Source organism: Microtus oregoni, unplaced genomic scaffold, assembly GCF_018167655.1.
Source record: "Microtus oregoni isolate MIOR12 unplaced genomic scaffold, Mior012 000023F_ref0000262, whole genome shotgun sequence".
Lineage (NCBI taxonomy): Eukaryota > Metazoa > Chordata > Mammalia > Rodentia > Cricetidae > Microtus > Microtus oregoni.
In genome coordinates, this window is record NW_024543082.1 from 15,068,525 (window position 1) to 15,093,660 (window position 25,136).

At 40.6% G+C, this 25,136-nt stretch overlaps 1 protein-coding gene across 1 annotated transcript; it reads left to right on the forward strand.

The window, feature by feature from the left end:
* The first annotated feature begins 17,526 nt into the window (after nucleotides 1-17,526).
* LOC121462013 (resistin-like beta) lies at nucleotides 17,527-19,049 on the forward strand. The gene is made up of 3 exons (XM_041673420.1): nucleotides 17,527-17,653; nucleotides 18,321-18,383; nucleotides 18,922-19,049. The coding sequence occupies exons 1-3, from the start codon at nucleotides 17,527-17,529 to the stop codon at nucleotides 19,047-19,049; spliced, it is 318 nt and encodes a 105-aa protein (XP_041529354.1).
* Nucleotides 19,050-25,136: the final 6,087 nt, after the last annotated feature.

Here is a 25,136-nt window from a genome sequence, read left to right on the forward strand (position 1 = left end):
CATTGGAAGGTACAAAGAAGATAGACTATGCTATTTGAGAAACCCAAAAGGTGGCTTGGCTGTTTGCTCACTTGCCCTCTCTCTTACTGGCAGGTTCATCTATCCTGTTGACTAGCCATCCCTTCTCTGGTGTTAGAACTTAATTATTCAAGAATCCAACATACACTGGAGATGGGCAACTCTCTGAGATGCTAGCATTCAGTTTAGGACTGCTGAGATGTCCAGTTCTGTGGACTGGGCAACTACCAGATCCTTAGCTTTCCCACTGGAGACAGTCATTGTTTGACTACTTGGACCACAGCCTGTAAGCTGCTCTGATCACACACACACACACACACACACACACACACACACACACACACACACGTCTTAGTCACTGTTCTATGGCTGTGAAGAGACACCATGACCAAGGATACTCTTTTAAGATGAAACATTAATTAGGGGCTTGCTTACAGTTTCAGAGGGTTAGTACATTATTGTCATGGCAGGGGGCAAAGTAGCAGCACACGAGGCAATCATAGTATGATAGGGAGCAAGATAGCACAAAAGGAAAGCATAGTGCTGGAAAAGTAGCTGAGAGCTACATCCTGATCCTCAGGCAAAGAGTAAGAGAGAGAGTAAAAGAAAGAAGGAGAAGGAGAAAAGGTTGGGCCTAGCATAGGCTTTAGAAATCCCAAAGCTCACCTGCGACAATATATCTGCTCCAACAAGACCACACCAACTGGTACTAAGCATACAAATGTTTGAGCTTATGGGGGACATTCTCATTCAAACCACACACACACACACACACACACACACACACACACACACACTAGTTCTGTTCCTTTAGTGAATTCTGACTAATACAATTGCTAAGAAATCCCTTCCCCACTTTTCTCTATTTTTGTTTGGCAAGATTATTTATAGGGTAGCTCCAGAAGTGCATTAGATGGGATTGCAATCTGATAGAGTATAACTATAATCAGGAGCCACTAGGCTTACATGAAAGTTTAGGACAGTGTCTTAGCAGAGGATAGGGTAAAATTTTTAGAAACCTATCAATTCTAAGTGGAGAAAGGCCTTATGTTTACTGTTGGAATTCTTTTTTAAAAATATACTTATTTAGCATGTATATGTGTATATGCCCACACATGGTACTCATGGTGCCTCTATAAAAGTCAAAGAACAGCTTGTGGGAATCATTTCTCTTCTTCTTCCATGTGGGTGCTAGGAATGTAGCTCAGGTCATCTGGCTTGGCAGCAAGCACCTTTACCCCCTTTACCCACTGAACTGTCTCTGGTCATTGTTGGAATTCAGCTTCTCAGCTTATTGGTGAGCTTTCCGCCAGTCTCTGGGATGAGGCTCCTTTCCCTTCGTGTCTCCATAGTTTTTCTTTCCTATCCTGCCTTGTTTATGCACTCTGTATAAGCCCTCTTGCAATCTTTAGACTGCCTAGGAACACCTTGCATAGAGTCTGGCTCTGCAAGGCCTTCAATCTGTAAGCCCACAGTGGATGCTATAATCATATTTCAGTGTCTGAGTGAGCCTATCCCTCTATCCCTCTCGTCTGTGTACTTTACAAGTGTTTCTTGGACTTTCTCCCCAAGTAATACAAGTAGGCTGAGACATACATGAGAGGATTTTTCTTCTGTATTTGCCATGAGAATGTGATATAGGTCCCGAAGTTAAAAATCAAGCAAATGTGCCTCAAGGAGTTTTTAAAATTTCAGCACAGTCTGTCTGCAACCTCTCACAATTCATCGAAAATATCTCCTTTAGTATTCTACCTTTTCTTAGCTTCTGCCTCAAGTTAACTGATCCACATTCTCTACATAGCTTCCCTAACATCTGTGTCTTCAATTTTTCAGGATTAACTATGGTCTAACTACATTATACAGAGGCAGGATGAAATCTTGTGCCCTGCCCTTCCAGGGATGCAGATCATCCTTTTGTCCAGGATACCAAGGCTATGTATCCTGACCCTAAACCATTTAGCAGCCATCTTGGTTTAAACCCTATCAGAGGTATGTATATTTAGGACAACAAGTTATGACTAGGGATGGTACTATCTGTGGTTTTATGAAGATTTGGTTGGGTCATAGTGGAGAATAAGTAGCTGGCATATTCACCAGCCTCTTCAGATTTCAAGTTGTTGATTCATCATGTGGCCATAGACCTGTGGTTGATCTAAGGAAAGACACTGAGTTTTCAGTTTCCTCAGTTTGTTTTTGTTATTGTACTGAAGGGAGAGACTGCTAAGATTTGTGTGGTTTTTGTTTTACATTTAAATAAATAAGGAAATATGCAGACATTTATATGTGCACAAAAAATTACATGGTAGTAACTTCTAAATGCACTGTTTCTTTGATAACACAACCTATTTTTTTAAATGTGTTTAAGCTACCACTCCCATTCTTTATCTGCCTTCATTTCCCTAGTTTAACCCAATCAGTCTTCTCCCAAATAAAAGAGGAACACAGACCTATCTAAAGGAATCGAAAACAAAGTGGCATGGTACCGGTGTCTAGAACCCTTGCCTTATCCACCTCCTGATCGAGAGGTACTCTGAGATTAGTTGTGGAAGAGCTGACACAGTACCTCAGCTAGTCACAATCTAGATCAAGACAATGGAGGTAACTACACAGGAGGGAACAGAAGGCATGCCCTGCAAGGACCTGTTCTCATCTCTCCACCACCACAAACTTTAATTTAAACCTTTATTATCATCTTCTGAATTTTACCTCCAACAACATACATTGCAGTCCTAACCCTCCCTTGATACCTGTGAGTGTATCCTTACATGGAAACAGAGTATTTTGAGACACTGTTAAGTTGAAGTCATATCTGAATAGGGATGTTCTTCCCCTACATTCTTATAAGTGGAGACCCAGACATGCTGTGTATTCAGTTAGTAGTTGGAATGAAGCGGCTACAAGCCAGAGCCTAAGGTTGCTGACCAGTATCAGAATCTAGACAAGACAAGAAAAGATGCAGGAACTGTCAGAGAAAGTCTGCTCCTGCACACACTTGGGATTAGGGCTTCTAGCCCTTATGGCTGAGATAATACATAAAATAAATTTCTTTTGTTTTGAGTTAATATGTCACAGAAACTCCAAGAAATGAATGAAGCTATGTAACACCGTGCTTTAGGAAGTTATCTTTCTGCTTGTGTTTGTGAAGTCTGCTCAGTTATCAATAGACCGTATCACTCAGGCCAAAGCAAAGTGGATCACTCACTCCACCTTGCTGTTTGATTTAAGAGCATTTAGACAATAATAATACTAATATCAAAGACAGGACTGGAGGAATGACTCAGAGATTATTAGCACTGCCTGCTCTTCTAAAGAACCCATGTTCAAATATAAAAGGGAACATGTGTTGCTCATGTGGTAATAATGGGTAATAATTAAAGAAAAGTAAATATATACTTACTTTTTTCTCACTTCATTTATTGAATGTTCCACCTTTATAACTTTATTATATGAATAATGCATTATCAACAAATGCAAAACCATGTATCATTTTCTAAAAATATACCCCTTATTCTCTTCTAGTCATGGTACTTCTGCATAAAGATAAAAGCATTTGGCAGTGTATACGTGGCAGATTGGCTTTTTTCCCAGAGGAGTATTTTTTGTCATTTCTCTCAAGGATCAGAGGTGAGAACAGTAGGATTATATATTTTGGCATAAGCAGTATCAGAGATAAAAGGTAGCTTTGTGTTAAGCTATATGGTAAAACTTATAGTAAAGAACATATGCAGTATCTGTAACTAGACACGTGTTTTCACTTAAGTCCCCCAAATAAATTAAGTCATTTTTATTACTTCTTTTACTATTTGAGGTTATAATATAATTAAATAATTTCTCCCATTCCTTTCCTCCCTCCAAACCCTTCCATATACCCCTCCATTCTCTCTTTTGAATCCATGGTCTCTTTTTCACTAATTCACTAAATATATATATTTCCAAATGCATAAGTACAACCTGCTGAGCCTATATAATATTACTTATATGTATGTCCTCAGAACTGACCATTTGCTATTGGATACCCAATTAGTATGGTCTTTACTGGGGAAGGCTATCCTCCCACTCCTAGAATACCTTAGTGGCCTGTAGGTCTTTGTATAGGGTTGAGGCCCCATGGTCCTTTCTCAATCGACTTTAGAACTTGAATGTTACACTGTGACAGAGATCATAACCCAGAAATGATCTATGGGACTGCAGAGGAAATTTCCTCTTGGAGCATAAAGGTCCTTTAAACACAGTGCTCCTTCAGTAGAGAAAGTAGCAAGAAATATGAAGACCCATAAAAATATGCAAACTAGTCATGGCTTGATATTGGGTCATTGCTGATCCTGTAGGGGTTGCTTCTGTAACTAATTCCTGGGGATGTGGAACAACTCACCTTACCTCATTCACCTGCTCTATTGTGCATTTACTATTAGCTACTGTTCTCTGCACCTGTTCTAGTCACCGTGACAGGGCCAGGTACCAGACACTTAGGAGAGCATAATGACATGGTGCAAGTCAGCCAATCCTAATATACCTTTAAATTTTTTTTTATTTTGCTTGTATGTGTGGTAAGTGTATGTGCTGGCATGTGTATTTGCACTTGTGTGGAGGGCAGATAATGCAATCAGGTAGGTTTCTCTGTTGCTCTAGATCTTGTCTACTGAGGCAGTGTCTCCCACATAAACCCAGCCTTTTTCAACTCAGCTATTGGTTACAAGGGGGCCACAATGGCAGCTGGGCATCTTCATGACTGCAGAGGATGTGAGTGCAGATGAACGTGCCTGTGAGGCAAGTGCTTCACTCTCAAGGCCACTCCTCGATCTCTACAGCTTCAAACACTGCCTTGTGAACTCATTCAAACAGAAACCCCAGTTGACCTCAGAAGAAACACGACTGACCTCAGAAGCCCCTCCCTAATACTTGGGATAGTATCCTCCCTTCTCTTTTATATATGTGAGCATAATCATCTGCTCAGTGATCATCTTTGCTGGGTCCATCAGCCAAACCATGTCTAAATAAAGCTAAAACCCATATTTCTAAAACGAATGCATGAAGATCTAGGTGAAGAACAGACCATTCATTCAGGTTTCTTTGGAGCAGAAGCAAAGCATACAGGCATTGGTATCTAAGGAGCTTTCTAGGGGTTTTGCTTCTCTGGGCCTCTGTTGTGAATAATTGTCCAACTCCATAATTGCAGAAAAGCTATAGAATAGTCTTGAGGGCAAGATGTTGATTTCAATTCCTCTGTGTCTTCTTGTGGCCTCCCCTCATCAGTTCTAGCTGGAACATTTGGAAGGGGAAAATATCTTGTAGATAAGAGAAGACTCAAGTAAAGGGCTGGTGACCTTGAAGACACAAGCACAGATTGATAACAAGAGTGCAGATATTCTTGGGAAAAGGCCATGTGCTGAGCCCTGTGCTGAGCCATGATGGTTTGCTTGAACAGTGGTGGAAGCTTCCTGTCTGGGGCTATGGCTTTATGATCTGCTTAATTTAGATCAGCAGAAGTGGTGGGCAGTGATTCACCCTATCATATTACACTGGCAATAGCATGTTGTCTGAAACTATGTCTCTTTTCACCTACCATAGATCCCAGCTACTGCAAGTGTGTTTACTGGTGGGAGAGAAAGAATGACCTTTTGACAACCCATATCCTTAAAGGGGAGCATCTGGCTGCCCATCCTGTCACCAGAATGTTCCATAACTCACAGAAATAGCCACAGGGTTCCAGTGATGTTAGGTGGCAGAGGTAGAGGGAATAGAAAGAGCAGAGCTCTTAGATTTTAAGAAAAGCCCTGTACCCAGTTTTTTGTTTTTGTGTTTCTTCTCATTTCAGGTATTTTCTTTTCTGATGGAGCAAAAACATTGTGGGATCTGGTGAAAAAAGGAAGACTGAAGATGCTGGAGGTTAAATTGCATTCATTAGTGAAGATGGTAATTAAGAAAAATATCTCACACAGTGTGAAGGCTGAGACTATGGGGCATAAGAAGAGTACAGATGGGGCCCTAACTGATCATTCTACATAAAGCTATATCACCTTTCTGATAAAGCCTGTATCACATACAGATTAGTCCCTTTGTACCTGCCTGAGAAACACAGCTGTCATGAAAGACAACTATGCATTAGAATCACTGCCTGGGTAACAAAACGTTGCTGAAGTTGAAAGGACAGACACCCCTCTTAAGAGGTATGGCCTGTCAGAGGTTTTCCTGCCCACACCCCCAGTGAACACCTTGGCAGTGCCTTGTATCCAAGGTAGTGGGGAAGGGCCAAAGATTCACACTGAGCCTGAGACAATTTTGTTGGGGTATCTTGAGAGAGTTCTAGCTACCTTTGCGCTGGTACTCTGCTTAGGGGAGGTTGAGGTCTTCCTACGTTTTTCTTCTTTATGTCTTCAATTTTTTCTTCTGTATTCCAACATCATGAAGCTATCTTTAAAGAAACTTCTTACTTTGATAATGTTTCCTGTGAACCCTTTCTTCATTGCTTCAACAGAAATAGATAGCACATGTGTGGTTGAAAATTACTGGTTGTATCTACTCTGATAACATGACATTGGCCTTCAACTATGTGTGTCTTTGCATAAGTAACAACAACAGCAAGAACAACAAAAATCTCACACTAGAAGACAGATGTCATGGCTCCAGACATCACTTCCTCATATAAATAGCAAAAAGAAAAAAAACAAGTCTTGAATAATTTTAAACCTGGTTTCCCCCTCTTTCATTGCTTTCTTTTTTAAAAATTTTAAATATTTTATGTATCCATGTATGTATGTGTACTTACACCACTTCCTTCTTTATTATACCCTCAAATTCATGGCCTATATTTTTTTAATTATTATTGGTACACACATATGTGTGTAAATATTTATATATATGTTAATATAAAATGCAACCTGCTGAGTCCATTTATTGCTGCTTGTGTGTGTGTGTGTGTGTGTGTGTGTGTGTGTGTGTGTATTTAGGATTAACCACTTGGCTTTGGATAAACATTTTGGAGGCTCTAGACAAGACTGATTCTTCATTTTTGAAGAAGTAATTAATTGCCTGTAGTTCTTCATCTATGGGTGGGGCCTGTGAGTTTCCTCTTTCTATATTGCCATATCAGTTGGTGTTGTCATTGTTTAGGAAATAATATTGTTGAAATTTTATAGGTGTAGCTTCCTGTCATGGGTAGAAGACACAATCTCCCAACAGATATCCTGGTCCTCTGACTCCTACAATCATTTGGCCTCCTCCTTTGTGACCTTAGGAGCAGGAGTAGTGTAGATATATCAATTGGGTCTGGTTTATAACTGGCATCTATTAAGGGCTCATAGTGATTAATTTCATAAAAATATCTTCATGCAAATATATTGCACACTTTAACAATATCCCCAATATTAGTGGGAAGATTGAATTAAACCTCTGGTCTTCATTTAAGAAGCAAACTTTCTCAAGACTGAAACAGATTTTTTTGTGTGGTCTGATTCGGATTACCTACTAGCCTGTGTTTCTTCACCTTACACAGAGATAGTTAGGAAGCAGAATATTTGATCAAGAAATATGTGAGTTCCGTTACTGAATTAAATACAAGATTTTATTCTCCTAGGCAGGGTATATTACAATTCTGAAATGGAATCAGGATTCTGTTATCACAAGAAAGGAAACTGGCCACTAAGTTGGCAGCCTACTAATAACCTGATCTACAAAATTTGACTTCTACTTTTACTGTTGCTGATCTCTAGCCTCCATATTTGCCCTGTGTATTTTCTTTTTCAGAAGTACTGTCTGACAAACATGTATTTTATTTATAGACACTTTAGGCCCCAGTTACCTGTTAAAACAATGAACAATGTTTGCTGCTGTATGATCAGGACTGGGATAGAGGAAGAGGCACAGAAAGTAAGAGAAGAAGCCAACCTGGACTCAGAGTTGGACTTGTCCACTCATTAATTAGTTCATGTTCAGGAGGAAGTAGAAGGGTGAATGTAATGTACAGGAACACAAATATGGCCAAAGTAAGGTGAGCAAAGGTCATAGATGAAATTGGAGTGAAAACCAGTAAACAGAAAAGAAGAATTTCATTCTTCTTTTAATTGAAATCTTTTGGGTCAGTGTAAGACACACCTACCCAGGTAAGTTCCTGGAATGCTGGGACTTGTAGTTCTTGAAAAATAATAGCCAAGCCACATGGGAACATATGGTGACTATATGAGTTTGTTCTTAAATAGCTCTACAATATGATCCTGACCTCAGGGAGTGGTCCTTATCAAAGTCCATCTTGGTCAGTAGTTAATTAAAGTTGGCTTCAAATTTGACTCAAAAATAGTGGAACTGGTTTTTCCCTGGCAAATCTCAGAATTAACACTATCTCAGCCTATATTTACCATTTTTGATAGAATATTAACAAAAATGAATGCAAAAATCATAACACAATGAACCTCATATATATATACATATACATATATATACACATACACAGCTGAGAATTCTACATCTTGCATGAGACAACAGGAAGTGGCATGGCTTGAGCATATATGAGACCTCAAAATGACATACTTTCTGCAACAAGGCCATGCCTTCTCCAACAAAATGATGCCTCCTAATAGTGCTACTCCCTTTGGGGGGCATTTTCTTTCAACCACACCCAGAGATTTATGATAGAAAACAATTAATAAAATTATTCCTGATAATGCCCTTTTATACTCATAGATCAGTGCCTAGCCAAATTGTTGTCAAAGTGGCTACTGCTAGTAGCTGATAGGAGCAGATGAAGAGACTCAGAGCCAAGCATTAGGTGGGGAGAGAGCCTGTGGTAGTTTGAATATAAGTGGCCCCTATAAGCTTATAGGGGGTGAAACTATTAGGAGGTGTGGCTTTGTTGGAGTGAGTCTGACTTTTTTGGAGGAAGTCTGTCACTGGGAACCACCCAGTATGTCAGTCCATTTCCTGTTGCCTTCACCTGTAGCAAACACTATGTCTGCCTGAATGCCACTATGCTCCCTGCCAGGATGATAATAGACTGAACCTCTGAAACTGTAAGCAAACCACTCCAGTGAAATGTTGTCTTTATAAGAGTTGCTGTGGTCATGGTGTCTCTTCACAGCAATAGAAACCCTACGACAGGGCCCAAATTGGAGATCTCCATCAGTCCTCTTCCCTCAGAGCTCTGGAACCCTGTGAAAGAAGAGGAAGAAATGTAGGATCCAGAGGATCAAAGATACCAGGAGAACCCAGCCCACAGGTTTCAACTAACTAGGGCTAATAAGGTCTTACAGAGACTTAAATGACAATCATGAGCTTGTTTGCGTTTGTGTTAGGTTTTCAGCATATATGATGATAATGGTTGTTAGCTTTGTGATTTTGTGGAGCTCCAACAGTGGGAGTAGGGTTGTCTCTGATTCTTTCATCTGACCTTGGAACCCTTTTCCTCTGCCTGGGATGCTTTGATATGAGAGATTGTGCCTCGTCTTATTGTATATCTTTTTATGCCACATTTCATTGGTAATCCTGGGAGGCCTTCCCTTTCTTGAAGGGAAGTGTAGGAGCAGTTGGTCTGGAGGAGGGGGGGAGGTGAGGCAGGGAAATGGGAGAAACAGAGTGAGGGCTCACCTCAGTTACGGTGTATTGAAAACAAAAATAAATAGATAGATGCTAGGAAGAAAGAAAGAAAGAAAGAAAAGAAAGACAGAAAGAAAGAAGGAAAAAAAGAGAGACAGACAGACAAACAGACAGATAGATAAAAGAGTAAGCTTCTTATTAAAAAGCCATAAAGAGTAAGGATATTTTTACCACAAAAAATAATTGAACTATATAGTTTTTCAACAGCCTTTCCCCAGACCTTCATCACACAGCTGGGTTGGTTAGCTCTCTAAGCAACTCACAAATAACGCTCTAGTATTTCAATTGCTGGGCCACATATTTTTATCTTCTGTTCTGTTTCTTAAGAGAAAGGACTACATTGTGCTTGCCATTTTCTTTCCAATGTTCAACACATTAAATGGACCAAATGGGGGATGTAAGCAAATGTTTGATGAATGCTTGGTGCATCTTGATAGCATAGATCTCACAGAAATTTCCCATTGTTCATGAATGTTCTATTGGACAGAGCTATTCCACATTAGACAGACCACTGCAGCAATCACAGGTTCTGTTTGTTTGAAACATGAGAATTACCTTCCAGGAATGCCACACAAAGATTTGGAGGAAGGACTTGGCAAAAAACAAAAACAAAAACATCATAGAGGTAGAAACAACAAGAACTGTCAAAGAGATTGCTATATTGTACATGAACCAGTAATAAAGAAATTATTTCAGTAATAAACTATCTTTTTAGAATAAAACACAAAAGAAAGGATAACATGTATTGGTATTACTTCTGAGAAAATGGAAAGATAATAGGATAATGGAAATTAGAGACTGAGAGATGAGCTCAATAGGTAAATAGTACTTGCAACTCAAACATAAGCCTTAAGTTCAATAACCAAGGCTCATGAAAATCTCAGTTGTGTTGGTGACTTCTTTTATTGCCAGTGTTTGGGAGGCAGACACAGCCGGGTCCTTGGAGATTGCTGGCCTGCTGTCCTAACTGAAATGGCTCACTTCAAGCCAACTAATAGAATATGTTTCAAAAACGAGGACAGAACCTGAGGACTATACCAGGAGTTGACCTTGTACTTCCACACATGTCCCCAAACATGTACCCACATAGCCATAGATAATGGTACTAGCACAAACACACACGCGCGCGCGCGCGCGCACACACACACACACACACACACACACACAATAACTGTGGCTCTTTGAATGAGAACACATTATGTTGAGAGATCTGCGGGCCTTTTCCCACAGCCCGGCTCCCCACCACCTGGCTAGCTAATGATGGAGGAAGGTCATTGGCTAATAAAGAAACTGCCTTGGCCCATTTGATAGGCCAGCCTTAGGTGGATGGAGTAAACAGAACAGAATGCTGGGAGGAAGAGGAAGTGAGGTAAGACCAGACAGACACCATTTCCTCTCCTCTCTGGGGCACACGCGATGAAGCTCCGACCCAGGATGGACGTAGGCTAGAATCTTCCTGGTAAGTGCACCTTGGGGTGCTACACACATTAATAGAAATGGGTAATCAAGATGTAAGAATTAGCCAGTAAGAAGCTAGAGCTAATGGGCCAGGCAGTGTTTAAATGAATACAATTGGTGTGTTGTTATTTTGGGGCATAAGCTAGCCAGGCGGCCGGGAGCCAGGCTGTGGAAAGAGGCCCACAGCTCCCTCAACAACATTATGTTTAAAAAACAAGTTAACTCTCTTCAGATATTAGTTCCTAGCTTTATAGCCAAATTTCAAAAACTTTTAATTGTTACACAGAATTTCTTACTTGGTTCCCAACATTGCTTTTGTGTTTATTTTGTCCCAGGGTCTCTCTGGGCTTAAATGGCATGCTTAGAACTTGACCTGAACTAAAAATTAAATAAAAATCTTTTCCCAAACCAGGGTTGTTACTATCCTTCAGTTTTTCTGTCTCTTGTACCACAAGTTGTCCAGACCTCTAATCCTGGTACTAGACATCCAGACCACACTTCACAAAGAGGTCAGGATCCATACCAATATATAGTGACATCCCCCCGAAATGAACTGGGTCCTTGCCAGTTGTATAAACACTGCATACCATTTTCCTGGCAAAAGAAAACCTAAAAAAATGGGAGCTGCCATGAGTAGAGTACTCAGAAATTATGGAGAGCTCTGTATCAAATATGATGTCAACAGGAAATGCTGAGGTCACATCCCAGATGTGGCAGCTGGCATCAGTCAGCTTCAGTAAGAACCAATGATTTAAATTGTTCCTTAATTCTACACACGAACTTTTAAACTCCAGAGAGGAAGTGCAGCAGTTAATAGCAGAAGTCTTCAGAGCAGAGATAGATCCTCAATGTTGATCTATGGCTCAACCCCCAGGTTTGTGCAAGTGTCAGCAGATAATGTCCATTCTGAAGGTAACACAGCTTTAAAGTCTCATGTCCAGTTTCAAGGTGTTTGCCAGGGCTTGGCATGGAAAAGTTATAATAATAATAATAATTAATGATAATAATAATAATAGTGGAAACTGATTACAAAGGAATGGAATAGTGAATATACCCATGAGGACTAACCTTTGAGGAAGAGATCTACAAAACACTGACTATTGAAACTAGCTGTTGTCATAATTCTTTTTCCCAACTACTGCATGCTATTGTTTAGTTTTTAAATAATCATCGATTACACTCTGGTAGAAATCAGAGTTAAAATTTTTCACTAGACATCAGGGTTTGAAAATAGCTTTGTTAAGGGGAATATATTCTGCAAACCTGAGTGTCAGAATCTCCATTAATCTGTGGTCTCAGCCTAGCATCTAGAAAAGGAAATAATTTTGCTATTGTATTTTATTTAACTGTGATGTATAAAGATTTTGTCATATAACTTATATGACTTTGCTCTTTTGTGACCATAGGTTACTTAACTAGAAAATGTATCTAAAGTTTAGCAAGGAAAATGTTTCATCCCATTTTTAGATTTCATTTAATTCCAGAAAAATTCATTGCATCCTGCAAAGGAATATAAAGTGGGACAGAGAGACATGGGTTCCACTCCTAAGTCAAGGTCTGCAAACAATGCTCACTTTTGACCTTAGGTAAACCACAATGATCTCCTCAGTCTTCTGCTACTTGTCTTTTGAGTGAAAAAGTCAAGATTGTTCAAAGGGCCTTGCAAGCTCTAAATCTTTATAGTCATCTCAGCCTGATATGCTTTATTGAAAAGACCTAGATTGCTCTATAAAGAAGTTAATGGGTTATTATAGTGGGAATTTGGAAGACCATAAGCCAGTAGAAATGTGTACTGGGATGACTAGACTTCTAAGGTTCAGAAAAGAACAAGAACTCTATTGGGAATTTTACTAGAGGTCATTTATGCTACTTTCTGCCAACAAATTGAACTATATTATGCCCACATCTTGAAATTTTTAGTTACTCTGAATTTAAAAGCTATGTATTAAGTTGTTCAATCAAGAAAAATTTAACTGGCTTTTCATTAAGGCTTTAGTACAGTTATTACGCACTGTTCTTAGTGATCAAAAGAAATAACACATAACATAAGTGTTATAATAGCTGGTGCAATGTCTGGATGGATAAAAGAGACTGTCACCAAGCCTGATTGCCTGGTTTGGATTCATGGGATCCAGAATGTAAAAGGGAAAAGTAACCCCTGAAAGTTGTCCTCTGACTTCCACATGCAAACCTTGGCATGGGCATTTGTACTCATATAACACATAACCCACACAGGCATGTAACACATACAAGAACACATAAAAGGTTGAAATTTTAAAATATATTATAAGATTTCTATTTTATTTATTATTGGCTTAAATATATAACATGTATTTAATAAGGGTATCCTTATCCAGAACCTTTCAAATTATAGTTGCTCTAATTTGATGGTCAGTGTCAAAAAAGAATTCCAAACTCAGTTACATGTCTTACAAGTATCTATATTCAACTAAGGGCACCTAATATGTTAAATTGTGTGTGTGTGTGTGTGTGTGTGTGTTTGTGTGTGTGTGTTTGTGTATGTGTGTGTGCATGTGTGTGTGTGTGTGTTTGTGTGTGTGTGTTTGTGTATGTGTGTGTGCATGTGTGTGTGTGTGTGTGTAATAATTTAAAAAGAAGAGATCATGGAGGTCATGAATTTGAGAGGGAGTTGTAAGGAGATGAACACGGGAAGAGGAGTTAGAAGGTAAGAGATAGGGATAGAAATGATGTAAATGGAATACCCTAACATGAAATCCCAAGGAAAACAAACAAACAACAAAACCAAAACTTTGAGTCAAAAATTAAATTTTCTTTCTGGAAGTTTGTTTTTCCTGGCTTCTTTTGACACCAGTGGAAATGTAATACAGAGCTCTATTGTTTACCCCGCTGTATTAGTTAACTTCTACCCTAGTGACAAAATTGCTGACGTAAGTGACTAAAGAAATGAAAAAATATTTACTTGGCTTGCAGTTCGTGATGGGGCGGCATGGTTGCAGGGCTGTTAGGAAGCTTCTACACTACACCCATGAGCTGTCAGGAAGCAGAGTGTGAAAAGTGTTGTTTGCTCTTTGTATTCTATCCAAAAACCCAGCTCAAGAAATGGCTCCACTGACTCTTAGAAAGGATTTTCCCACCTCAACTAATTATTAATCAAAATCTCCATCCATAATATTTGTGTGGATGGTAAGTCTAAATCCTGGCCTCAGTGTGTCTCTGGAACACAAGACCTTCTCAGTCTCACTTCTTTCATGCCTGTAAAACCAGCACCACATGGACCACACAGCCCCATTCGTCTACCACACGTAGAGGGAGGTTGGCCCACCTGGACCACAGTTGCATCAGCTTCTGGGTGATAACTATGAGGAAACATTTCCCTAGGATGATGCTTTTCAGCATGGAACCCCTTCAGTGGCACTCACAGTTTAGGGGCCCTCCTTTCAAATGAATTTGAATCTTTACAAGATGGAGCCTTCAATGGGTGGGATCTTGCCTTTGGGGGACTTTTCCTATTGTCTGAGTGAAGAGTTTTGGTTTCTTGAACAGTTAGAGCTACTTTCCAACCTGCCTTGACTGTAGTTTTGTTTTATTTATTCATTCTTTAAGATAATTTTTAATCAATTCTTTGGGAATTTCACATTATGCACCTAAGCCCCACTCATTTTCCAGTCCCTCAGTATCTGCCCCTTCACTCTTGTAGCATCCCCCCATCAAATGAAAATGTAAAAAAATGAAAATACCAAAGAAACAAAGAAAAAACAAAAACAAAACATAGAGCTCCCATCACCAAAATCACTTCACTTCTCTGTGTTTTCCATCATCCCTTCACCTCTTCATTTGCCTTAGAGGCATTGGGAGCTGTAGGGTGTCAATCAGTGTATTCCGTTGTTCAAACAGCTTTGTTTGCAATGCTCATGGTGTAACGAGTTGAAGACCACTGGCTTTCAGTACACCATCAAACCTTGACCATCACTAAAACTCCTCTCACATACCCTGCTATTGCCTTGAGTCATGGAGATCTTGTGGCTATGGTTCCACAGAAACAGTTATGTGCTCCAGCAGGTCATACACACATAGGGTGAATGTTGGGATATGTCAACTGAATGCCATGGATGTGGGCCTTGGTGAAAGCTGATTTGGTCTGTGGGCCACTGTGACTACCCCTCTCAGATGAGCGACAAAGCCAGCTCTCCCACGCCCATGGTGAGGGGTGGGGCCAGAATTCCCAAAGGTGGGGGGCCAGTTTTCTTTTAGGGGTGGTGGGGCCAGCTCTCCCAGAGCCAGTGCGTGGTAGGGTCAGCTCAACACACATGGTTTACATTTGTCTCAGCGGTAACATTGGCAACAGACGGAGACCTCAGCTGCTGCAGGAACATGGACCCAGACATGGCCCTTGGCAGCAGTCTGGGCCCAGATATAATCATGGCCCCAGGTAGCAAGCAGACCAGACACAATAGTCCATTCCCACCACAGGCATCTCTTCAGGTCCACCTCTCTGCACAGCACATAACCCATTCTGCCTCTCCCTCTCCTACTTCCTCACAATATATTCACTCACTATAATGGTACCCAAGCACCCAGGGCCCAGGTGTTTCAGGAGGGCCATGGTAGTCTTGTATTCATCTAGGCCAACTGGAACCAGGTGTCCTCTGCCTCCCTGGGCTTGGTCTGTAATTTTAAACCACTCCCACTCTGCATGTTTTTACTTTCTTTCCACGTCATAATTTGCTGTCGCACTGCAGAGCTGGAGACTAGTAAGTGGCAGCCATAACATCCTCAGGATGGAATCATGATTTTAATTTTCCACTGCTAAACAAATTAGTACATTACTATTTGATTAGACTATACTACAGTTCTCAGGGCACAGGCAAATGCAGCCATGCTCTTTCCTGAAATCTAACACTGACTGACTCCAGCCCAGTTTCCAGGATAGTACTTTCTACCCTCTGTAACATGAGAGAGGTGATGAACGTTTAGGTTTCCCTTGAAATTCTTGTCTTCTAAGATCCCTCAAGAATAGCCCAATAATTCTCTATGCACAGCAATATAGAATTTATGCAAGTTCCTATCTGTCCACAGATTTTCTGCAAACTAGTTCCAAAGGCTTACAAACCACATGGTCAAGTTTATTCAACTACAAACCTACTTTAGGACCAAGTCTTCTGTATTAGACACTTTTTCTCACAAGCATCATAAAGAAGAAAAGGTTTATTTTGGCTAATAAAAAGTTGGGGTCCATTATGCAACCAATATTACTCGGCAATCATATGAAGCACCTGGTCATATGGTATCTGAAGACAGAGGATAGGAAGATTCAAGTCCAGGTGCCCTGTTATACTTCTGCTTTTTGTTCAGTCTGAGATCAGAGCCCACAGAATAGGGCCATGCACATAGATGGTATGTCCTTTTACTTCAACTAACCTAATGTAGAAAGTTCCTCACAAACATGTACAAAGGTTTATTTCTAACTTGGTGGTTCTAACTTCCACCAAGTTGCGACTGTTGAACATAATACCAGACATATGTAGTATAACGGGGAAGTAATATGATTCAGAGCTTGATAGAAACATAATAAATTACCAAAGTGAGAAGAAAGGCAAAACCTCTAAAGAAAATGGGGTTTTCTCAATCTTTCATTTTTGTTCAGTCTGGACTTAGAAAGTGCTAATTGTTACTTTGGCTATGAGAAGGGCACCATCAAAAGATAAATCGAGAATGGTGGGAAAAAAATCCAAAAAGATTAGTCTTATGATAGACTCTGAAAGGACTCTGGAAAAGACAGTACACCATACCTTTCTTTCCGTATTTCTATGTGAGGGAATGTGAGATTATTTATTACTTTTACGCAGATGGCATTAGCTTTCAAACATAAAAGGTGTCCGCACAAGTGTTAAGTGATGCCTTCACTAGAAGACCATAAAGTACCTACTTCCTGATGAAAGATCAAGCAAAAGGACTCTATTAAAGGATAGACAACTGAAGGTGTAGGTGTTGTCCTTATCAGGTGACCAAGAAGGGAGTGGAGTGAACAAGCAGGCAGAATGACTTCCCTTGGCAGAGAACTAGCTAAGGCAGCTGTTGCTTATCAAGAACACATAAAAGTTTATTATGGTGGTGTGTTATACTCCACTAACAAGACACAAAGGCATTTTGATGTGTGTACATATATATATATATATATATATACATATACATATATACATATATATATTAAAGGTGTCCAGGTCTACAGTTCCACAGGAGGATAGCATCTCTCCCAGAAAAAAACCTATCTTGGACATTCTGGTGAGTGAATCTGCTTTTGTTAGTCCTCCCTGCTACTTCAAAAATTTATAAGAACCACATTATGGATATTGATGTTCATCCCTATTTACTCCCTTGGCATTAGACATTGTCCTCTCTCTTCATTCATGGCCACACCAGAGCTCAGAGATTCACCTTTTTTCTCTTTTCCTTCCAGCTCCAGAAGGCAGACTTTCTACAAGCATGAAGTCTACAATATGGTTCCTTCTCATCTTCATCTCTCTTCTCTATCTGATGATCCCAGTGCACACTCAGGCCTCCAAAGACTCTTCTGTGAATAAAAAGATCCAGGAAGATCTCAGTAGTAGAAGTCACCATTCAGGTAAGAAAAATTTGAGCTTAATCCTTACTTATGCAATCTAAACCTTTGCTTTATCTCTATCCCAATCGTAGACCCCAGGCTCTGATTAAGTCCACTGTAGCCCTACTTTCTCATCAGGGATTCCTATATCCTCCTACTCCTTCCTGAGCTTTTTCTCAAAAATTTGATGAGGAATAAGAAGGGTAGTAGCTGTAATGTAAGAATACATTGTGATTCAAGGATATTCCACAGACTCGGGTTTGTTCATTTAACTTTTACAGCCGATTTATGAGCTATGAGTAACTATTACTTGCACTTCATAAACTAAGAAATGAAATCTGGTGTCTGGAGAGATGACAAAGGGTTAGGAGAACCTGGGTTGATTCCTAGCACCCACTCACATGGTGACTCACAAACATTTGTAACTCTTGCACCAGAGGATCTGACTGAGGCATGCATTTGATGCACAAACAAACATGTGAGCAAAACACCCTTTCACATAAAAAGGGTTTTAAAAATAAATTAAACCTTAAAAATTAGTGAGTAACCTGACTTTAGGAAGTGGATGAGAGGGAAGCAACTCTAAGACTGAAGAAGCCTTTCAAAGAGGATATGAGAAAGCAAGAACACGAGCAATGCCCTTTGTTCCCTATACTCAGAGCATCCTCTCTTCCAGAGCCTAAGAAGCTCTCCTGCATTAGTGTCCATACATCAGGCAGATGGGCCTCCTGTCCTGCTGGTGAGTAACTGCACAAGAATTTTTGAGCAATATGTCCTATGTTCTTCTGCATCAATTTTCTAATATCAAATTATTAAATTAAATTTGTATTACCATGGAGGTGAGCCACAGTCCCCAGTACCAAGCCCTTCTGAATTTCAGTGCATTTAAGATGCTATGGAGAGAAATAGAGTTTTTGTTTTTCCTTTCATTTCGTTCTGTTGTACTCTCAGATGCCAGCCAGCATCATCCTTTGTCTGGAAGTGGATATGCTCCTTATTTCTTTCCCAGTCTATTCCCTTGCATTGCTAGGCAGGGAGCCAACACAGAGGTTAATTTATCAATTGAATGACCTTGAATCTCCAAAATGTTTTGTTTAAGTGATTTTTTTTTTGCTTAAGAATTTTAAGTGACATGTTTCCTGAAGATACTTTCCAAAATTGAATTATTTTACGTAAGCCTAGATGTCCCCATGAGCTTTTAAAGGAGAACAGTTGGGAACTTACCATGTCGTTACAATACAAGGTCACTGATGTCTGTGTCTCACGTAACCATGCAGGGATGGCTGTCACTGGTTGTGCATGCGGCAATGGTTGTGGATCGTGGGATGTCCAGAATGGAATTACTTGCCACTGTCAGTGCGCAGGCATGGACTGGACTGCCGCCCGCTGCTGCCGATTGGTTTGAGAATGAGGAGGCTGAGAACCCAAATATGAAATGAGGACCATGATGAAACCATGGTCTCCACCAGAAAACCTGATTCACTATGTCCATAATAAAAATATGTTACCCAATAATTCTTTTTGGGTAACACAGACACATCTGTACCTGTGCTTGTTTATGTATAGTGCTACTACTTCTAGCCTGGGTACCTGTTGACAGAAAATATTTTGGTAATTCAGTGATTTAATCTCAGTATACCATGTAAGATGGGTAGTGAAGAAAGATATGGAAGGAATAGGAAAATGGACTTACCCTCTGGTTCTCCTACTACCTTATGATTTAACAAAAAAAATAACTGAATGAAGTGTTGGACTGAAAAAAACAAAATGGCATGCTTTTAGGAAGCTCCTCAACTGGAACAGTAAATTCCAAGCCTTGTTTAGGAAGACTCTGCAAGGTGCGGGCTGTTCTAAATTCTCAGTATGTTTGTGCAAACTTTCCATCTTAAAGGCCTGAGTTGACTTTCATCAAGGTAACCTTTTCCCCACTGACCATCTTCCAGAAAGCCATAGGATACCATAGCCCTCACCTGTCATGGAGTCTTGATACAATGCATCTCCCTGTGTAGACAAATTTACAGAATTCCAAGCTAAGAAGCAATTTTCTTTTTTTTTCCTGTTTCCAAAATGTTCTTCATCTTTTTTTTATTAAGAAAAGAAGAAAAAAAACATAAACAAAAAACAAGTTTCCACCTCCTCCCAGCCTCCCATTTCCCTCCCCCTCCTCCCACCCTTCTTCCCCTCCTCCCACCCTTCTCCCCCTCCCCCCACTCCTCTCCCCCTCCCTCTCCAGTCCACAGAGCAGTCCGGGTTCCCTGCCCTGTGGTAAGTCCTAGGTCCTCCCCCCTCCGACCATATCTAGGAAGGTGAACATCCAAACTGGCTAGGCTCCCACAAAGCCAGCACATTAAGTAGGATCAAAACCCCGTGCCATTGTCCTTGGCGTCTCATCAGCCCTCATTGTTCGCCATGTTCAGAGAGTCCGGTTTTATCCCATGCTTTTTCGGTCACAGTCCAGCTGGCCTTGGTGAGCTCCCAGTAGATCAGCTCCACTGTCTCAGTGGGTGGGTGCACGGCTCGTGGTCCCGACTTCTTTGCTCATGTTCTCCCTCCTTCTGCTACTCATTGGGACCTTGGGAGTTCAGTCCAGTGCTCATGTGTGGGTCTCTGTCTCTATCTCTATCCATCACCAGATGAAGGTTCTATGATGATATGCAAGATATTCGTCAGTATTGCTCTAGGATAGGGTCATTTCAGGTTCCCAATCCTCAGCTGCCCAAGGAACTAACTGGGAACCTCATCTTGGGCACTTGGGAGCCCCTCTAGGGTCAAATCTCTTGCCCACCCTAAAGTGGCTCCCTTAACTAAGAATTGTGGTTCCGTGCTCCCCTATCCACCTTTCCTTTATCCCAATTCTCCTGATTCCCCAAGTCCCCCCTCCTTCTCTTCTACCTTTTCTCTCCCCATCTCACCTTACCCCCATCCCACCCCACCCCCAAGATCCTAATTTTCTCCCCGGCAATTTGGTCTACTTCCCTTAGCCAAGAGGATAACTATATGTTTTTCCTTGGGTTCACCTTCTTACTTAGCTTCTTAAGGTTCACCTATTGTAGACTCCGTGGCCCTTATTTATGGCGAGAAACCAATTATGAGCGAGTACATCCCATGTTCATCTTTTTGGGTCTGGGACACCTCACTCAGGATAGTGTTTTCTATTTCCATCCATAAGAAGCAATTTTCAATGTCCCTACTAATGTTAAGTAAATGAGTGACTCTGTTACTTGACAGCAAATGTGTTACAAGTGAGGGACTGACGATTGTGGAGCTTCATGCTTTCAAAGGAGGAGGTATTCAGTTTTCAACTCTTAGACCATCAAAAGTAACTTTTTTCAATTGGTGGAATTGTTGGCAACTTAATAGAAATTTCAATACATTGACTATCACTATAATAAAAACTTCTCTTCCTGTCAATTTAGTGAATAGATTTCTCAAAGCTAATGATCAGGAATTAAAGATAGAAATGAAATTGAGTTGTAGTTATTTATCTGTAGATATATAGGCTGTTTAGGAAAAAAATCTCATATGTCTCATTAAAAACACATTTATGGGGTGGAGAGATTGCTCAGTGGTTAAGAGCACATGCTTTTGTAGAGGATCTTGGTTTGGTTCCCAGTACCCACATGTAACTCCAGTTCCAAGAGATTTGATTTACTCTTCTGACTTCTTGCTTACCAGTCACACACATAGCAAACATACATGCATCCAGACAAAGCACTCTGTGCATTATATAGAATAAATAAATCTCATAAAAATTAGAACAGTTATTTCTTTTTTAAACAAATTTCTTTATTTATTCTTTGGGAATTTCTCATCATGCATCCCAATTCTGGTCACCTCTCATTTTCCCCATATCTGTCCCTTACTCTTCCAGTATACCCCCAAAAGAAAATTAAAAAAAACAATAAAATAAGTAAAACCAAACTAAAACAAGGAAGCAAGCAAACAAGCAAACAAAGATCTCTGCACTCCTCCATCCTTCCTGCTCTCCAACACCTCTTCATTCTTCCATGGGTGTGTCAACGAGTTTATACCCTTTGGTCCTATCAGCTTTTCCTGCAAATGTTTACTGCAATGTCGATTGGTCTTGTTCAAGGCCTCTGGTTTTTAATATTCCATCACTCTTGGATCCTCACTGAAACTCCACTTGGATGTTCCATGACTGCCCCGAGTCATGGAGACCCTGTGGGTATTATTTTACAGAACCAGTCCTTTCACAAGCTCCAGCACATCCTAGATAGGGTAGATGTTAGGTTGGGCCAATACAGGGCCCAGCTATGAGCCTGGGTGCTAGCTTAGCTGTGTGTCCAGGCCACTGGAGCTGCCCCCTCAGGTGAGAGGCAGAGATAACTCTCCCATGCCCATGTCACCAGGGCCAGTTTCTGAGGTACCTGTGGTGAGGGGTGGGGCAATTCTCCCCAGTGTGGAGGTCAGTTGCCCTATGAGTCAGAGCCAGCTCCCTTACTACAGTGTCTACTGAGGAGCAGGGTCAGCTTCCCAGGGTCAGCAATGGGTGATGCCAGCTCAACATGGCCTTCTGATTTCATTCCACATGGTCCCTATGACCTCTGTGGTAAAATGGGCTACAGATATCAACATAGACCCCAGATGCAGCAGGAGCACTATGAGGGCCCACAGATGTGAGCCTGTTCCACCTTGACTAAAGGTCAGAGAATTTGAACTTATTTTTGCTCTTTCAAATTTTTGACAACAGGTGTGGCTACAAATGAGAGATCCTGATTTATGTATGGTTAATTAGTGTTTTGAATATAGAGGTGAATCTGCTCTACCTAGATCACAGCTCGGAGAATTTAAGTCTTCTACTTTTTATCATGTTATTGAAGTCTGTTGTCTCCCTCTTTCCTTTTGGAGTGAAGTATATAATAAGCATGTGGAAAATAAATATGGGCAGTTCAGTATTCAGTGAATTTCCCCTCCTGAAACTGTTCTGTTTCTGCCCTTTATTTCTCTCCTATCTTTGTTCCTTTTTGCTTAATAATTCCAATTCTCATGTTCCTTCCCTGGAACGTGAGAACTCGGTAGAGGCTGGATTCTGACAGAGGGCAGCCCATTGTGTGGCTTATAGCAGACCATAGACCCAGACATGGCCCTCTATAGCAGGTCAGAACTGGAAAACATCATGGATTTGAGTGGTAGCACAGGCCACGCAGACCATCTCAGCCCCAGTAGCAGTTCGGCCCTTGGATCTAACATGATGCCAGGTGGAGGCCTAGACCTCAGTTATCCCCATGGCCTTCAGTGGTAACAGGAGCAACAAACATCATCACAGACCCTGGCTTCAGTGGGGTCATGTAGAACACATTTCTAAATACACTGATTGCATTTACTAATTTCTCATCAAAAGGTTTTATAAAGGGTCTGTTCTCTTGTATACCATTGATAACTGGAGTCATAGCTTGTGCTGGCTATTGTTTTGTTAATTTGATATAAGCTAGAGCCATTTTGGAAAGGGAAAATCACATTTAAGAAAATGTCCAACGGAGATCTGATCTCGGCACCAGGAGAGCCATCATTGGGGTGAGTTTTGGACCCACGGCAGCAGCCCAGACACGGAACTCAGACATTCCTCATCCTCCCTATACTTCCTGGGCTGCCTGCTGGGCCTATACTCCCAGCATACAGTCTTTCTCTTCCTATCCCACCCAGCTTACATCCAGAACCCTCCCCCCTTCTGCCTCCATTCCCTCTTTGGGCACATAACATCACTCAGCTCAGCCTGTCTGGGCCCTGGGGCCGAATCCTGAGGACAACAGGGCTGGCAGGAGTTCCTTTGTTTCAATATCCTGCCTGCAGCAAGCAAGGTAGGAGCTTTGTTTACAAGCTACCCAAACAGCACAGAGATCTGATATTGGCACCAGGAGAGACATCACTGGAGCACCAGGAGAGCCATCACTGGGTAGTGCAATCACTGGGAAGGTACATCAGTAGGCAAGGAAACTTGATCCTGTAAAAGAAGATCCATAGGGGAGCATTCGGGGGAAGAGATGGGCAGGCGCCAATGCAAGAATTCACCCAACAATCTGAAAAATAACATGAAACCACCAGAACCCAGCGACCTCACAAAAGGAGGACATGAACACCTTAATCAAGAAGAAGTAGAAAAAAATGACTTTATGAAAGTGATTGATGCCCTTAAACAGCATGTAAAAAATGCCCTTATATAAATGGATGAGAAGAATAACAGAAAGTTTGAAGAATTGAATAAATCAGTGAATGATACCCTAGAAAACCAAGGAAAACAATCAAAAAGATAATGGAAACAGTTCAAGACTTGAAAACTGAAATGGAGGCAAAGAAGAAAACACAAACAGAGGTCCGGCTGGACATGGAAAATTTAGGTAAACGAATAGAGACTACAGATACAAGCATAACCAGCAGAATACAAGAGATAGAAGAAAGAATCTCAGATTCTGAAGATACCATAGAGAAAATAAATGCACTGATCAAAGAAAACAGCAAGTCCAACAAACTATCATCACAAAACATTCAGGAAATATGGGACACAATAAAAAGACCAAACCTAAGAATAATAGGAGTAGAAAAAGGAGAAGTAGAGCTCAACGGTCCAGAAAATATATTTAATAAAATTATAGAAGAAAACTTTCCCAACCTAAAGGAAGATATACCTATGAAGTTTCAAGAAGCGTACAGAACACCGAATAGGCTGGACCAAAAAAAAAAATCCCCTCACCATATAATAATCAAAACACAAAGCATACATAATAAAGAAAGAATATTAAGAGCTGCAAAGGAAAAAGGCTGAGATACTTATAAAGGTAAACCTATCAGACTTACACCTGACTTCTCTATGGAAACCATGAAAGCCAGAAGGTCCTGGATGGATGTACTTCAGAAAGTAAGAAACCATGGATGCAAGCCCAGACTACTTGTACCCAGCCAAGCTTTCGTTCACTATAAATGGAGAAAACAAAAATTTCCTGGATAAAAAACAAATTTAAACAATACATAGCCACAAATCCAGCCTTACAGAAAGTAATAGAAGGAAAATCACTAACCAAGGATTCCAACAATGACCACAATAACTCAGACATCTAGAGACCCTTCACCAGCACAACTCTAAGTAGGGAAACACACAAATTCTACTACTAAAAAAGTGACCAGAATTAACAAACACTGGTCATTAATATCACTTAATGTCAATGGACTCAACTCACCTATTAAAAGGCACAGGCTAAGAGATTGGATAAAAAACAGGATCCAACATTCTGCTGTTTATAAGAAACACACCTCAACCACAAAGACAGGTACCTACTCAGAGTAAAGGGCTGAGAAAAGGCTTATCAAGCAAATGGACCTAAGAAACAAGCAGGTGTGGCCATACTAATTTCTAACAAAGTTGATTTCAAACTTAAATCAATCAGAAGAGATGGAGAGGGACATTTTATACTCATAACAGGAACAATTCATCAGGATGAAGTCTCAATCCTGAATATCTATGCCCTTAATATAAAAG

Bases quoted from the DNA above. Each gene is read 5' to 3' on its own strand.
- LOC121462013 (XM_041673420.1), top strand. From the start codon at position 17,527: ATGAAGTCTACAATATGGTTCCTTCTCATCTTCATCTCTCTTCTCTAT. The intron at 17,654-18,320 runs GTCACCATTCAG...CCTCTCTTCCAG, and splicing joins GGAAGATCTCAGTAGTAGAA to AGCCTAAGAAGCTCTCCTGC. The intron at 18,384-18,921 runs GTGAGTAACTGC...GTAACCATGCAG, and splicing joins ATGGGCCTCCTGTCCTGCTG to GGATGGCTGTCACTGGTTGT.